At 27.1% G+C, this 15,055-nt stretch overlaps 1 protein-coding gene across 4 annotated transcripts in view; it reads right to left on the bottom strand.

Annotated features, from left to right (window-relative positions):
- Positions 1-7,114, bottom strand: part of LOC132928071 (calcium/calmodulin-dependent protein kinase type 1) — a 346,565-nt gene extending 339,451 nt beyond the window's left edge. For 2 of the 4 annotated variants that reach the window (XM_060992636.1, XM_060992635.1), the window contains exon 1: positions 6,592-7,114. In XM_060992636.1, the coding sequence (XP_060848619.1) occupies positions 6,592-6,695 (104 nt within the window). In that variant the 5' untranslated portion in view covers positions 6,696-7,114. The remainder of the gene's footprint in view (positions 1-6,591) is intronic. The other 2 variants (XM_060992638.1, XM_060992637.1) reach the window with 1 other exon arrangement.
- Between the last annotated feature and the right edge of the window lie 7,941 nt (positions 7,115-15,055).

Consider the following 15,055-nt stretch of genomic DNA (forward strand, 5'->3'; position numbering starts at 1 on the left):
TGGTAGCAGATAATCTAACTAGGTATTTGTGGACAATCCCTACATTTTATGAAATTAATAATTGTCATAAACGGATCGTAATAATAATGGCTGTGAATATTAGTAGTACCTAATTTGCGACCCAAATATAACCACGAAAAAAAGTCTAATTCGAAAATCAGACTAGGTTTTTTTTAGGTACGTTATAACTAGGGCTCGGATGTTTATGAAATTGTATATTTTTTTCTATTTATCCAATTTAATGCCGACCCGGATACAAATTTTATTCATGACCTACTGAATCAAATAATGCTATTTTTATTTTGCATATTTAATGTTTTTTTATATTTTAAATGCATATTTTAGTACATTTTTCAATTATTTGAAAATAAATTATAACTTATAACAATAAATTACGACCCGGGTGTTTAGCGTTATACCTAGAATATTCTAGTATTCCTATAGTTGCAACCTTACTAATATTAACCATTTTAAGATATGTCAAATTATACCTATAATATTACCATTAACCGTTTAATAATAACGACAGTAGAACATAATATAGGATTATAATTTATTAATTCGATGTTATATTAATACTTATTAAGTTATATTATCGTTGACTGTTAAATAATAACCTCGATATAACAGATGCAAATCAAGAAAATATGAAATTATAAAAAAAGTATTTGATAATAAAGTTAAATAAAATTAAAATTACTTTTTTTGACAAGTATCGAAGTACTAAAATACTTATTTAATTTTAGGCTTATTTCAAAAATCATCGTAGTTTTATCAAAATAGGTACAATAATATGTATAAATAATTAATAACAATATTAATATCAATAAAAACAATATATTGTAATAAATTATAGTGATATAAAGTAGTTAATAAAGTAGGTACGAGTACAAATATTATATTGTAATAAATCGTACTGAATCACAGCTACACATTGTCAGATAATATTATTTTAATATATTATACTAACTATAATAATATAAATTTAACATTGATTTCGGTAGAATAAGCGATAAGCTGCACACAGTTGATTATTTCGAAAGAGTATTGTGAAACAACACTACAAAGGCAACACAGATTTATTGTAATGAAATGTGGAAGATATATGAACAGTATGATAATTTATCAAAATATACTTAACAATTTTAAAAACTAACTATAATATAATCAAAGCCCATTGGAAATTTATAAAAATTATCGCGAAGTACATTAAGTAATTGAAAAAAAAATAATTACAAAATATGTAAGTTTTAAATTTTCAATTGGATTTTTGTATATTTATGATGTATTTATCAAATACCCAAATCATTTCTATGCATAATAGCTACATAATATAAAAATATTTTTGGTGTTAAGTTATACAAACTTACGCATATACATAAGTAATAATATACATTTTTTTATATACCTAATTTACTTATTAAAAGAACTTAAGTTTTTATATTTTTTTTAAATAATATTTTAACGATTTCAATAATGAAAAATGAAAGCATATTTAAGTGAATATTTTAATGTGGTTTTAGGCGTATAACGTATGGACTTTGATAATATGATAATATAATAATAATGCATACAGACAGTTATGTAAATACGTGTCAATATTTGAAGACGAATACGCAAAACGAACGGTAGTATAGACTAATACGCACTTGAAATTAGGCGCAGCTCTAACTAATAAGTTATTAGTGTTTAAAAAAACAAACCTTATTTGATTATAATAATGATGGTAAAAACATCATGGTTAAACATTTTCAAAAAAAAAAATTAGGACAATATTAATGTTGTTATCGTCGTTGCCATTAAAAATAACATAATATAAATTTGTACACAAAAATAATAATATAACATATTACTTGCGACATGGTAGGGTGCAGCATTGTCGCAGGCTAAACGATATCGACGTATTGTTATATTATTTTCGTTAGTGTTGGACTAGGGCAATTGGATCAAATGTCTGCAGGCAAAGGAGGCAGCAGTTTATCATATTTATTTCGTAAAAAGTGAAAGAAAAACGTAGATAATAATAATTGTTTTTGTATTACTTTACGGGCGATAAAATGATCGCTCGCGGTCGGTCGAATGGCGAAAAAAGATATCTAATGTTAATAATAATAATATTAGTAATAGAAAAACGAAATTGTCGAATTCATATTATTCGTTTTTTTTTTCATATAAAACGATACCTATAATACGTAAATATAAGTAGCTGTTGGTGGAATACGTTTTGTAATGGGCACGGCCGCTGTTATGATATAATATTGCGGCGACGGTCGTCGATAGGAGTGGCGGTAGCGGCGGAGAAAATTAAAAATGACACAAGGACGCGGTCTTGTATTACCTACACAGTATACAATACACATTGCTGACGTGCGCTGCAGACCTTCCAGGCCAGGAGGGGCAAACACAACAACGCCAGAAAGTATCGAATTAATACCGTCGTAAAATTGATAAATTTCAACGTGTAGGTAATTGAAAATTGAAGTATCAAACGTTCTTATAAAAACGAGTTTTTTTTTTAATGAACCATATAATATTGCTGTTATCCATGAAACGATAATAATACGTTTCTCGATTAGTTAATTTGAGAAATTTTCAAATTTCTAGACAAAACGTATGTGTGCGTTATGTGCGTCCAGAACCGGATTGAGGGGGGGGGGGGCTAAGTGGGCTATACCTCAGCCTCCCTCCCCAAAATATATTATGGGCCTGCAGCTTTTCTACAATTATAGATATACAATTTAAAAAAAGTTATCTTAACAATATTTATTTAAAGATACATTCATATTGATCATCTGAAATAATTTTCTGCAAGCTACAGAAACCTGGGTTAGATTTATTATATTTGATTGTGACCTAATTCATTCTTTTCGACAATTTATAATTCACGAAAGAAATAACGATGAAAAGTATAATAATTTTACTCAAAATTGTAAGTACAGAAATTATAGACTATGAAGACGTTGGTAAAAGAAAACAAAGACGATGTAAAAATCAAACTATTTTAAGTGAGTAAAAAGTTTGAAGTCAATACTTTCTTTGTTAATATAGATAATCTTTTGCTTTCTCAATTCACATTTTTAGTTAACTTTAAAACTCACAATGAACCAGACATTAATTCATTAAATAACTGTATTCACATTTACCATAACCGCGATATCGACAATAACTTGAAAACAGAAATACCTCATTTTTATCATTAAATCAAAACAGTTTCTTCGCATATAGACAATATTAAGGTGCTATAGCAAAACTTTTTTATGAAGGAAATCTTATTGATGTTTTTCCAAATGTATATTTATTGCATTGAGATTTACCTGACAATACCGTTGAAAAATGTGAAACAGAATGTTCATTTTTAAAGTTGGCTCTAATTAAAAATCAACTAAGATCTACACAGATTGAAGATAGGTTGAAAGCATTAACAATTATATCAATTGAAAATTACAAATGTAAATAACTCTCACTTTATGACTTTTTAGATACTTTTGTATCAAGTAAATCTAAAATATTTTAAATAATCATTTGCTTGTATTTTTGTTTTATTGCCATGTATCTTATATATTTTAAATGCAGTTAATTAAATTGTATTTATAATAAATAAACTATGTAATGTAAGAAAATATTTTTCTTATTCAACTTATAAATATCAATTGACTTATTATAATAAAAATACTTTTTTTGTAAAATTAGAAAAAATAAATTAACCTAGGTCCACTTTATTTCATTAATCCGGCTCTGTGTGCAACCCATTAGTGTTTACTAAAGTAAATACAATTGAAATACCTACGACAGAAAAATTGATGCTACAAAATCAGTCAACGTGACTGTGTACATTTTACAGGTAGGTACTTCAGTGACGTTTACGATCCTACAATGCAATTTGAAAAACAACTACCACCCGCGCTTATTTATCAATAATTTATATAGATATATTATTAAAAATACATGCATCGAAATCTTGAAGCACTTTTTGTATCCTTTACCAGACGACCACGTAATGATAAAAAAAAATTAAACATAAGTCTTACAAGTTTGTTATATCACAGACTACGGCAGCGGGATGAACGACAGCGAGCCGCCACCTCTTCGAACAAGCCCAATAACAGTAAAATAAATATTATTATTATAATTATAATTAGAAGTAGTAGTAGGTAGTAGTATTTATTGTTAAGGTTTCATAATACATTATTATCGTTGTATTCTCGAGTGTTAAATGCAATGAAATCTATTTGGACCGACAACATGTATAACACTAATGTATACAGACTACAGACCGATCAAATAAAGAAGGTAATAACTAATAACAAAAACAACAACAATACGTTTACGAGAAAAAACACATATATAAATAATATAATATGTAACACGGTGACGAAGTTATATTACTAATTACTATTATTATTATCGTGTTTTAAGGCCGTTTGTCGGTAGCGCACGAATTAAATGCGAAGAGAGTGAGAGACGGATGCGGTGGCACTGTGGCAGCTTATTGTACGACGCGAATGCAAAACCTGCGACCGAAACCGGGAAATCAGCTTTTGAAAATCCATCAGGTGTCACCACCTCAACCGCTACCATATCACGACAGATGAAAATGTTTACGGGTACACATCAATCGGTTATAGCCTATAGATGTACAAGGTAGAGGTGGTTTAAACCAATGTGGTGCAGCGGCCGTTACAGTGATATTATCCATGTCCGTGTGCCAGTTTTTTATTCATTTATTTATTTCTATATACATTTTTTGCCACGCTATTGGTTTCTTTACTGCCTATACGTAGCGCAGCACAAGAGATTTGTACGTCTAGAAATGATAAAATATTACTATACGTCACTGTCGTTTCAGCCGTAGCGCGGACGTGTTTTGTCATCGACGCGTACCGCAAACGAATAATAATATGTCGTAGCAGCCGGAGAAGTAGAAGAGAAAAAAAATCATCACACATATCGCAAATTATTTGTCTCGCGTGCTATGATTAATAATTATTCGATATTCGTGCAGTGCGTGACATTCACCAGCTCCTCCCGAAATTGGCACGACTGAAATACATCATAACATTTAATGTAGCACATCCCCCCTAATAATATAACAATGATAACAAGTATTAAAACTTGGAAATATATGCTTAAGGATAACCAAACAATCATAGATCAAAGACTTTTAACAAAATATAATATTTATATGTAGAAGTATTTAGCCATTTTTTTTCATTAATTATTATTAATAAATTATATTTTATTTATTTACAATGTTACAATACAATAATTATTGTTAACTATTAATTAAAAACGATTAATCGTCTGCGGAGGCGCAGGCGCGTGTAGGAAATTTTCGAAATAGGTACTGTAATACTTAGAATAAACAAAATCAAGTAAAACCCGAAAACCCAATGCCTTTTTGAAACCGTTATAACGACGACGTTTGTCTGCGGCCCGTCTGTGTATAAGTACGAGTTTTCATTATTGCATTCTCGGGCATTACTCACGAAGACACGAACGTTGTAAAAGTTTTGGTAATAGCAGCGCAGTTATATATAATAATATGCCGTTTCTAAAGTACTATAATATACATTATACAGTGTGTCCCAAAAGTATTACATAGTCCCAAAATCAAAATGCCTCCATGACACATTAATAATATATATATTATAATCGGAAGCGAGTTTTTCAACGCAACATGTGTAAGAAAACTCCAACTTAACGATAGCATAATTTTCCAAAAGATTTTGATTGAAAAAAAACAGCTTATATAATTACGATATTGATTTCCATAGAGATAATCAAGGCGATATGGGAATTTTACTGTACTATATAAATATATTTAGTATAATAATCAATAAATATAAAACTTATAATTTTATCTAATAATATGATTGCATTTATTTGAAACCGAAACGTGAATTTTCCGGTAATATCAACTTTTTTAATACTATTAAAACTTAAAATAGTTGTCGTGATGACATTATATGGGTAACGGCCACCCCGGAAATAAAATACACAATACACATACATAATTTTCTGATATTTGGATGGAGGTAGGGTTCCTATAAATAATAAATACTGAGGTCATTTTCAGTTTTCCATGAACGGTGAAAGCAATTCTACTTATTTAATAATACAATAATATTCCATTCTGTCGATTTACCAGTGCTTGAAATTCGAAAAAATCTGCTCGAAGTGTAGGACATAGATAACACTAGGAGGAAATAGAAAATACAATAATATAAGATGGAATCTAAGGCGGCTTCCTAAAGTCTGATTCTTATCGAATTGTAGCATAGATCAATTATTGGACAAAAGTAACCGGTTGAACGACATTAATAATATTATATTATTAATATTATTGTAAACAAAACAAAAAAATAAATAAAGCACATATTAAGCGCCCTAAATGGACACGACGGAACCGACTACAATAATTCGACACTTAAGGTTTTCGTTTACGCGCACTCCATATGAAATTGTATTATTACAAGGCGAGTGACTTACACTCAAACAGGCGGATAAGCAGGCACTATGTGCTCGTTGTATATAGGCACACGCGTGTTTTATATACATTTTATATTAAATATGTAGACGGTTTGTACTCACGTGCCAAGCAGATCTTTGACGTCGTACTTGTCTTCGATGGACTGCGACTTTTCCGCGTCCTTCTTCGTTTTCTTAGACACGTCTTTTTTGCCGAACAGCGGCATAGCGGCTATGCGTAAGTATTCTTTTTCGGCTCAAAAAAACGGAGAACGGGAGGTTGGCTGGCAAAAAGTAAACGACTAGGGGAAAAAAATTATTCTCGGTCTAGGAGCGCATGGCAAACGACCAAAGGGGTTATGGACAATTCGTCGCGCGCGGTAAACGAACAGATTCACACACGGAATATAGTATATTACTACAGGTCAGTTTTCAATAGGCGAACTTTACCTGATCGCGGTCGGTTTTCCCGACGAGCCAGCCGCGACAACAACAATAATAATAGTAAAATTATTTCGTTGTTTTTTTTTTTTTTTTTTGTAAAGACGCGAGCGCGTGAACAGCGATTATTGTCGAGAGATGACCGTCGTCACGTCAGTGCGGTACGGCTGACGCGATACCACTGTCGAGTGTCGGGCAAACAGCCGCTGAACCGTGGAGGAGGCGGCGGCGGCGGCGGCGGCAGCGAACCGTACTGGCGCGCTGCTACTGCTGTTGGCCGAGCTTGGTGGGAACCGCGAGTTGTCAGTACGTAGTATTATAATTATAATTTATAATATTATAATACCTATGTATAATATAATAATACTGTATTATTTTCATTTCGTTTCTCCGCCAAAGCACCCAATCCAACAGAAATTTCTTCGAAAATAATATTGTTTATCTCTATTTTTAAACGTTCGAGAAGTACACATTAGGTATTATATAATATTATAATTAGGTTTATACTTTATAGAGTTGGTACTTCTTCCCGAATATGACGTTAAACGATATCCGATAGGTGCAAATAATATTATGACATTACTCATTACATATTTTAAGGTTTTAACAAGTATTATTATACCTGATTATAGAGGTACCGGTGAATATAGTAAATAGTAATACATTAAACATTGGGTAGGTACCAATTCGAAATCAAAAATCAACCGTTTTCTTGGTATATCGTATATGATGCTAATTAGCATTACTATACTCATATTATGTCTTCCAACAAATGATTATAATGATATCACGACAAATTGTATCCTATAAAAATAAAACTTATATTATCTTTAGTAAAAATTTAAGCCGTTTCGCGTGTTTTCTTTACTAAGAATCGTATAAAGTTTAAAGGATTCCGTTTATCTGTTTTGTGTCTAATTTTGAGAAAATATTTTGAAAATGTATATACTAGATCAATAGTATATGAAATAATTTTAAAACAGACGAAAATTGACAAAAGTAGTATTCATGAAATTGGATTATTATTTAAAAAAATGAAATTAAGTCAAATACATCGTCATCATTACAACTATACCTGTTAATTTGGTACTTAAGTCTTAAAACAGATATGTAGATACATTGGTATATAGATATGTACAGCCTGTACAGGTACATACAGTAATTACAATGTAATATGGATAGTGATACTGGCAAGTGGCAATTAAACCTTTTACTCACTTATAGTTAAAATACTATCAAGATTTTTTTTGGTATTAAAAAGACATTTTAATGGTTTTATGATTATCATGATAGGTATCAACAGGAAGTTTAACTGTCGTTTTAAGGGGCTTGATATAGGCCATTTTATGAAAATTTACCTAGTAATTACTAATTACCAATTCAAAGTGTTGCACATTTTGCATACTTAATTATGGTTATCGTTATATTGTAGAAAATGTATTAAAAACATGTTGATACAGTCATGCAAATTGGCTATTACTATATCTCCAATGCAATACTATACAAAAAAATACTTACTAGATATTCATCTATATTAAGAAATGTATAAGCAAAAAATCAAAAAAAAAAGCGTCAAGGAGGAAGGATACAGAAAAAGAATTTTACCTTTTATGTGAGAAAGTAAAAGTATGTGTTTTGAGTTTATAGTAGGTAATACAGTGTTGAGTATAAATGTGTAATTGACTTAATATTTTAATAGAATTTAGTAAATTTTATTGACACAGAAATAACCAAAAACGTGCAGCAAGAAAACAAACAAATAAAATTAATCCTCAATTACCTTCTGTAGAATATTATTAAATAGAGTGAGAATGTTTATGCTATTTATTGACAATTTTATCAACCAACTTACAATTTGATTTTTAAATTATAAATCAGTTATTGAAAGTATAGCTATTGATTTATCTACGTTATTATAAAAATCGGTATTAAATATTATGTTTTGTGTATCTTTTATGATGTGGGCTTGTATGTTTATTTAGTTCATTATTAGCAGATGCAGAAAGGTTAAAATTTGAAAATGTTATTGAGTTTTATTTGCCACCAGTTGAAAATAATAATAATTTTGTTTAAATAAAAATATGAAAAATTAAAATAGCCAGTCAAGATGATAACATCAAAAGTGGATTAGGTCTTTTGAACTATCCAAAGAATGATTTTCCAAGTATGAATTTTTAATTAAATTATTTTTCACACTACAAGTGTCAACAGCAACACCTGATAATATGTCTAAGATCAACAATGAATGAACTATGATAAGTAATCTTTTAATTATATTGAACGTATTTAATAACCAATATATAACAATATAATTTATAACTGTATTTTTAATTTTATTATTATGTAGACAAGGCCAAATGGACTATCAATGATGTCCATATCGGACATACATCTAGATGTTGATCAATGAATTGGCATTAAGTCCTAGGAAATTGGATTTTTTGTTATAAATGTTGTTTTATAAGATCAAAAATAAATAATTATTAACATAAAAATAGTTTTTAAATGCAATTTCTATTACAATGTAATGCTAAAACGGGGAGGGGCAGAGCATCCCACTTAGGTAAATGTGTTTTGAAAATTAGCTAGACTTTTCCATGAAAAAAATCCTAAATACGCAACTGTTTTGAGGTGTCAATTCTTAGGTGGTAATCAGAGGCGTAGCCAGGATTTTTTTATGCGGGGTGCTAAATACTTTTACCTAACTTGAGTTATTGAAAATCAAAAACAACAACAAAATAAAAATACTGATAACATATTAAATAATTATTAACGTTGTTTGCTGTTCACGTGTTAACTATTTTAAATATTAAAATTTGTAAGATAATTTAAATATTTTAAAACAATATAAAAAATAAGGCCAATGGGGGAGGCTATAGCCCCTTTAGCCCACCACTTGGCTATGCCACTGATGGTAATATATTAAAATTAAATGTATTTAATATTTATACTAATAATATAGGTAATACTTTATTATTTTTAAATAATTGAGGTTCTATTTTAAGTAATGTACATGTTATGTAGCCATAGAAGTATAATTTAATAGCTATTACAATTAAAAATATAAATAAATGTCATGTACACAAAGCATTGGAAATAAATAATTAAAAAAATTAAAAATTGAGGTACTATTTAATTCAGTAATTAAGTTTAATTTAGTTAGTTTACAATACAAGTGTAGAAAATAAAAAAAAACATAAAAGTGTTACACAAATAAGAATAATTGTAATAAAATCAAATAAATATAATCATATCATGAATTTGTGATGATGAGTAAGGTGGCTAAAATGCATGTATATAATTAGCAATATACGCATTACATGAACTAAGATATTAAAAAAAAAAAAATTGTTCATGTATAATGTAACATTTTGTAAATAATATTTTATTAAAAAATATTAATTAGATAAGAATATTCAAGTATTTTGAATATCAAATTTTATTTTTATTAAATATTTACTAAATAGATACCTACTAAAATATTTTGTATTTTTGTCTTATAAATATAAACAATGAAACTTACTAAGTAATAAAACATATTTAATTAATAATTACGTTACCCAATAATACAGCATAATAAACTGTGTCCTAATTCCTATATCCTAAATAAAACCTAAATATTTTATAAATATTCAAATTTCTTATGAATTTAATACGTCATATTATGTTCAACTTCAATATAATATTGTTTCCAAATCTGATATTAATGCATAATGATCATTATAATCAGATTCAAATAGCAATCACTTTACTGAAACTTTATACTTCTTCAAAGTATTATAAGCATTTTAAATCTTATTCCATAAGATTTTAATTTTTAGTGCCTTAAAATCTGTACTCAAGCAATAAATACTCAGATAACATTTTCATAATTATTATAATATTTAATAAATGACAGTATTGCAAAAATATTATTAAAAAATTAATATAATATTAAATAGTTATTTTATAAAATAATATTATGAATTGTTTAAATAATATTTTGTATTTATTTATATTATATTATTCTAATTAAAATAATAATAAATCGAGAATATTCTGGAATCATAAGTCATGACTCATGAGTATTACTCGTATGTTATCAATAACGAAATGTTTAATTGATCTTTAAAATATAATATTATGGAATTTCAAATATAACTAATAATAAAATACTGTCAATATATTATTGTTATATAATTTTAAAAAAACTAACTATTATTTAAAATTTAAATTATATTTTAATTGAAAGTGTCAATGGACGCTCCCTTACATCGCGTTTCTATGTCAAGTCTCAAGTATATTCTGTTATCTTATTATTTACTTATTGTATTATCCTGATTTTATATATCTTTTATAAATAAGTAATAAAAAAAAAAATATAGTTATGATAAATATTGAAAAATGTAATAATAATTTTAAAATACTATATGTAATCGGAATAAAAACAAAACTTTTTTACGGCTGTTGTTTTGGGTAGTTATTTACTTATATATTTATATGGAAAACAGGTAGCAATGTAGCATTATGTCCCAAATCCTTTTATATTGGATTGTAGAACTTGCAATAAAAGTTTCAAGTTTGCTCTCTAAAATCAAAATCAAGCCAATAAATAGAACTAGCAGCAACTGTATTTTTTTACTTTTAAATGTTTTTGGGAACGAAGTTTAAGAAACAGTTCTTTGTTATCAAATTATTAATTATAAGATTTATTCAGTGACAGGCCTTTATCTAATTACCAGTTAACCAATTTATGTAGGTAATTCATAGAAAAATCGATACCTTTAAATTAAATAATTTTAACCTAAAATAACTAAAGCAGTACTAAAAATAACTATAATATTCATAACTAAATAAGCTTCAATAAATTTTAAAATAATCATATTTCAAAAAGTTGGAAGTTATAATTTAAAACCAATTAATTTAAGAATAATGCAAAATTGCAAAAGATATTTAAAATTATATTGCAAAATTCGAATTTAGATAGTAATTTCTTAATTTCTTATTATTTATTACTTACTATAATGACCTTAGTATTTTGAACAAAAAATATTATTACAAATTTCTTAATTTCTAATTTACATTATTCCACTTCAAATGACATTTGATGAATAGAAAAATAATTTTGGGTAAAACTAATGAAATATTATTAATACCTAGTCAGATAGTATATATGTATAGTGAATAATACGAACATAATTACATCTCATGCTGTAACTAAACTGCAAATTTCGATGGTGATTTTAGATACCTAATATATACAGACATACAGTAGATGCATAGTTAATCATATTTATATTATGAAATTATTACTTGATAGATACATTTTAAATTATATTATATCTAAGAACTCCTCATTCCTCACAATATGACCAACATGGTAATATGGTATAGACGGTATAGTACTATTATGCATACGAATTATGATAAAATATCCATTCTAATATTCTTTATATACCTGCATTTTTTTAACGATCAATACTGCTATTTACGCCTAGTAAGTGAATGGTAATAAGATCAAATTTAATACTAAAATTGTGAAAAACCGTGTGCCGTTAATATTTCTATTTTATTAGGTCGTACTTACCTATACGTATTGTTTTTATATTACTTTTTCTTAAATATTTATAAAATAATATTTAATACAATATTCTATAAACATTAAACTCGTGGCCAACTATTATTACCTATATATAAATATTAAAATACATTTTTTCTAATCAAATTGTAATTAAATCTTAATGTTTTTATAGTAATAAAATTAAAAGGGGGAAAAGTAGGTAACCGTCTGCTCTATTATACAATATGTATACATTCGACAATCATTCATCATTAAATCACTTAAATGAATATTTTAAATTTCAATAATGAATTATTGCATAAGTACAAAAAACACTCTTAGGCGAGCGATATACATCTAAAAATATTTTACGACATATTTCTATTTCTATTATATGTTAATTTTCTATTAGTAATAAAATAGATCGAATTAATTTTTTAAAAACCAAATACATATACTTTAAAATAATAATTATATGTTCAGTAGCGTCGCAGTAATCCGGAAGGAATTGGGGAAAGGAATCATTCGGATTAGGTACCTATGACTTTGTAGTTTGTTACAATATTGTCTCGCGGGGCCATTTTCATGTATTTTTTTTCAAAAAAATTGAATTATTGTTAACAATAAAGTATGACACGCGACTAACAACCGTTATCGACGTATAGAATCTTGACGATGCACATATGTGATATGTAGTTATAATAACCATCGTTATGATTATTATTTTATTGGTTTAATTATTAAGTGTAATAATAGAATGGTGACGATGTACACTTGAAGCCGTTCGGATTACCGCGTCTTTAGGATTAGCCTATGTTCGGATTACCGTTATGCTACTGTAATATTATTAATAATAACTAAAAAGTGAGTAAGTTATTTGAAGAAGCTATTTAAGTAATTTATTTTACAATTTTTATAAAGGATGATTTAATTTTTGCCTAAAAAATTGCATTTACTATATTATTAATACTTAATTATTATGATAATATAATATATTTATTATTTATACCGTATTGGCGTATTGTAATATTGTTACCTATTTTTTTTCTTTATATGGAATATACAATAACCTATACCTACTATACTTAGAGGCACAATAAGTATATATGATGAGAGTAGGAACTCATATCATATATTTTAAATATTAAATTAAATAAAGTTAACCAATTAATAAATTGTTACCGATTTAATTTTTAATTAATACCATCATACATTCATACTGCAACACAGTGTAATAAATAGGTTCATTGAACTTATACTAATAGGAACCTAATAGCTTAAAATGTATCTACACATTATTAAAATATCAGTAGTCAATACATAATACATATAGTAAAATTCTTAGTACCTATATGTAAAAATTCCCAGGAATAATGTTTATGAGTTATAACGAAAAGATCATCATTGATTGTTAAAATATATAATTTCGTTCAAGTTTGAACTTCATGTGTCTATACAAAAAAAAATAATTGTATTTGTACACTTTTTTAGATTTGTTGGTTACATTATGAAATATAAATACTTATAAGAAACTTTGTAGGTAGGTATTCAATTTTCAAATATTTTTACTCCATGACAATATGTCATGTTGTAAACAAAAATTTTAAATTTAAATTTTCTAAAAAAATAGATCAAAAAGAGTTAATATATTTTGAAAATGTTAACAAGTATAGAAAATAATAATATAACATCATAGATTGCGTTTCAACACAAAAATGACCGATGCTTGCCATTCTTTGATGGTGAATTTTGAAATTTTTACTTATTATTTACCGAAAATGTTTATTAATTTTAAGTTATATAAGTATATATTATTGTTATTATTATTATTATTATAACTAAGTACTAATAATATAATAATTATAATACTATACAACTATAGAAATTATTAATCTATAATTTTTAATAGGATTCTTGTTGGTTTGCACATTTCGTATTTTAATTATACATTTTTCAGGTTGCTAGCAGCTGCACAAATATCTGACCTTTTGAAACAAACATTTTCATAAATATAATTAATTGACTCGAGTCCAATCATAAATTAGTTTTAATAATAATAGCTGAAGGTTTAATATAAAATGTATTTTTTATAATTTACAAAGTTCTCAGTTTTATGGGTTTGAAGATTTTGTACATGATCTTAACTACTAAAGTTTCTATTACTATTAATTTGTTTCCTAATGAACCAGTGTCAGGTTAGACTTAAATATATAGTAGCTTCATCAATAAATATGTTAAAAGTGGGAATTATAACATAAGAATTAATTTGTGACAAAAATACCATAATAACATTATATTTGGGGGGAGGGGCAATACCATGTGTATATATTATTGTATTTTATCGACTGTCAAAAACAGACATCCTAAAATTTACCCGTGTGGCAGAGTTGACTGGGGGAGGGGGGCTTGCCCCCCTTGAATCCGTGGCGCCTGCAAAACAAATGCACATCAATTTCCAACAAAACTAATAAAGATATTAAATTTTAAAATGAAAATACCTTAAAATCATACTAATAACAAAAAAAGATAATATTTACATAAATATTTTAATGTAATCAACAATCTTTTATTAGCTACTAATAAATAGCTTTCTTATAAAGGAATATA

Source organism: Rhopalosiphum padi, chromosome 3, assembly GCF_020882245.1.
Source record: "Rhopalosiphum padi isolate XX-2018 chromosome 3, ASM2088224v1, whole genome shotgun sequence".
Lineage (NCBI taxonomy): Eukaryota > Metazoa > Arthropoda > Insecta > Hemiptera > Aphididae > Rhopalosiphum > Rhopalosiphum padi.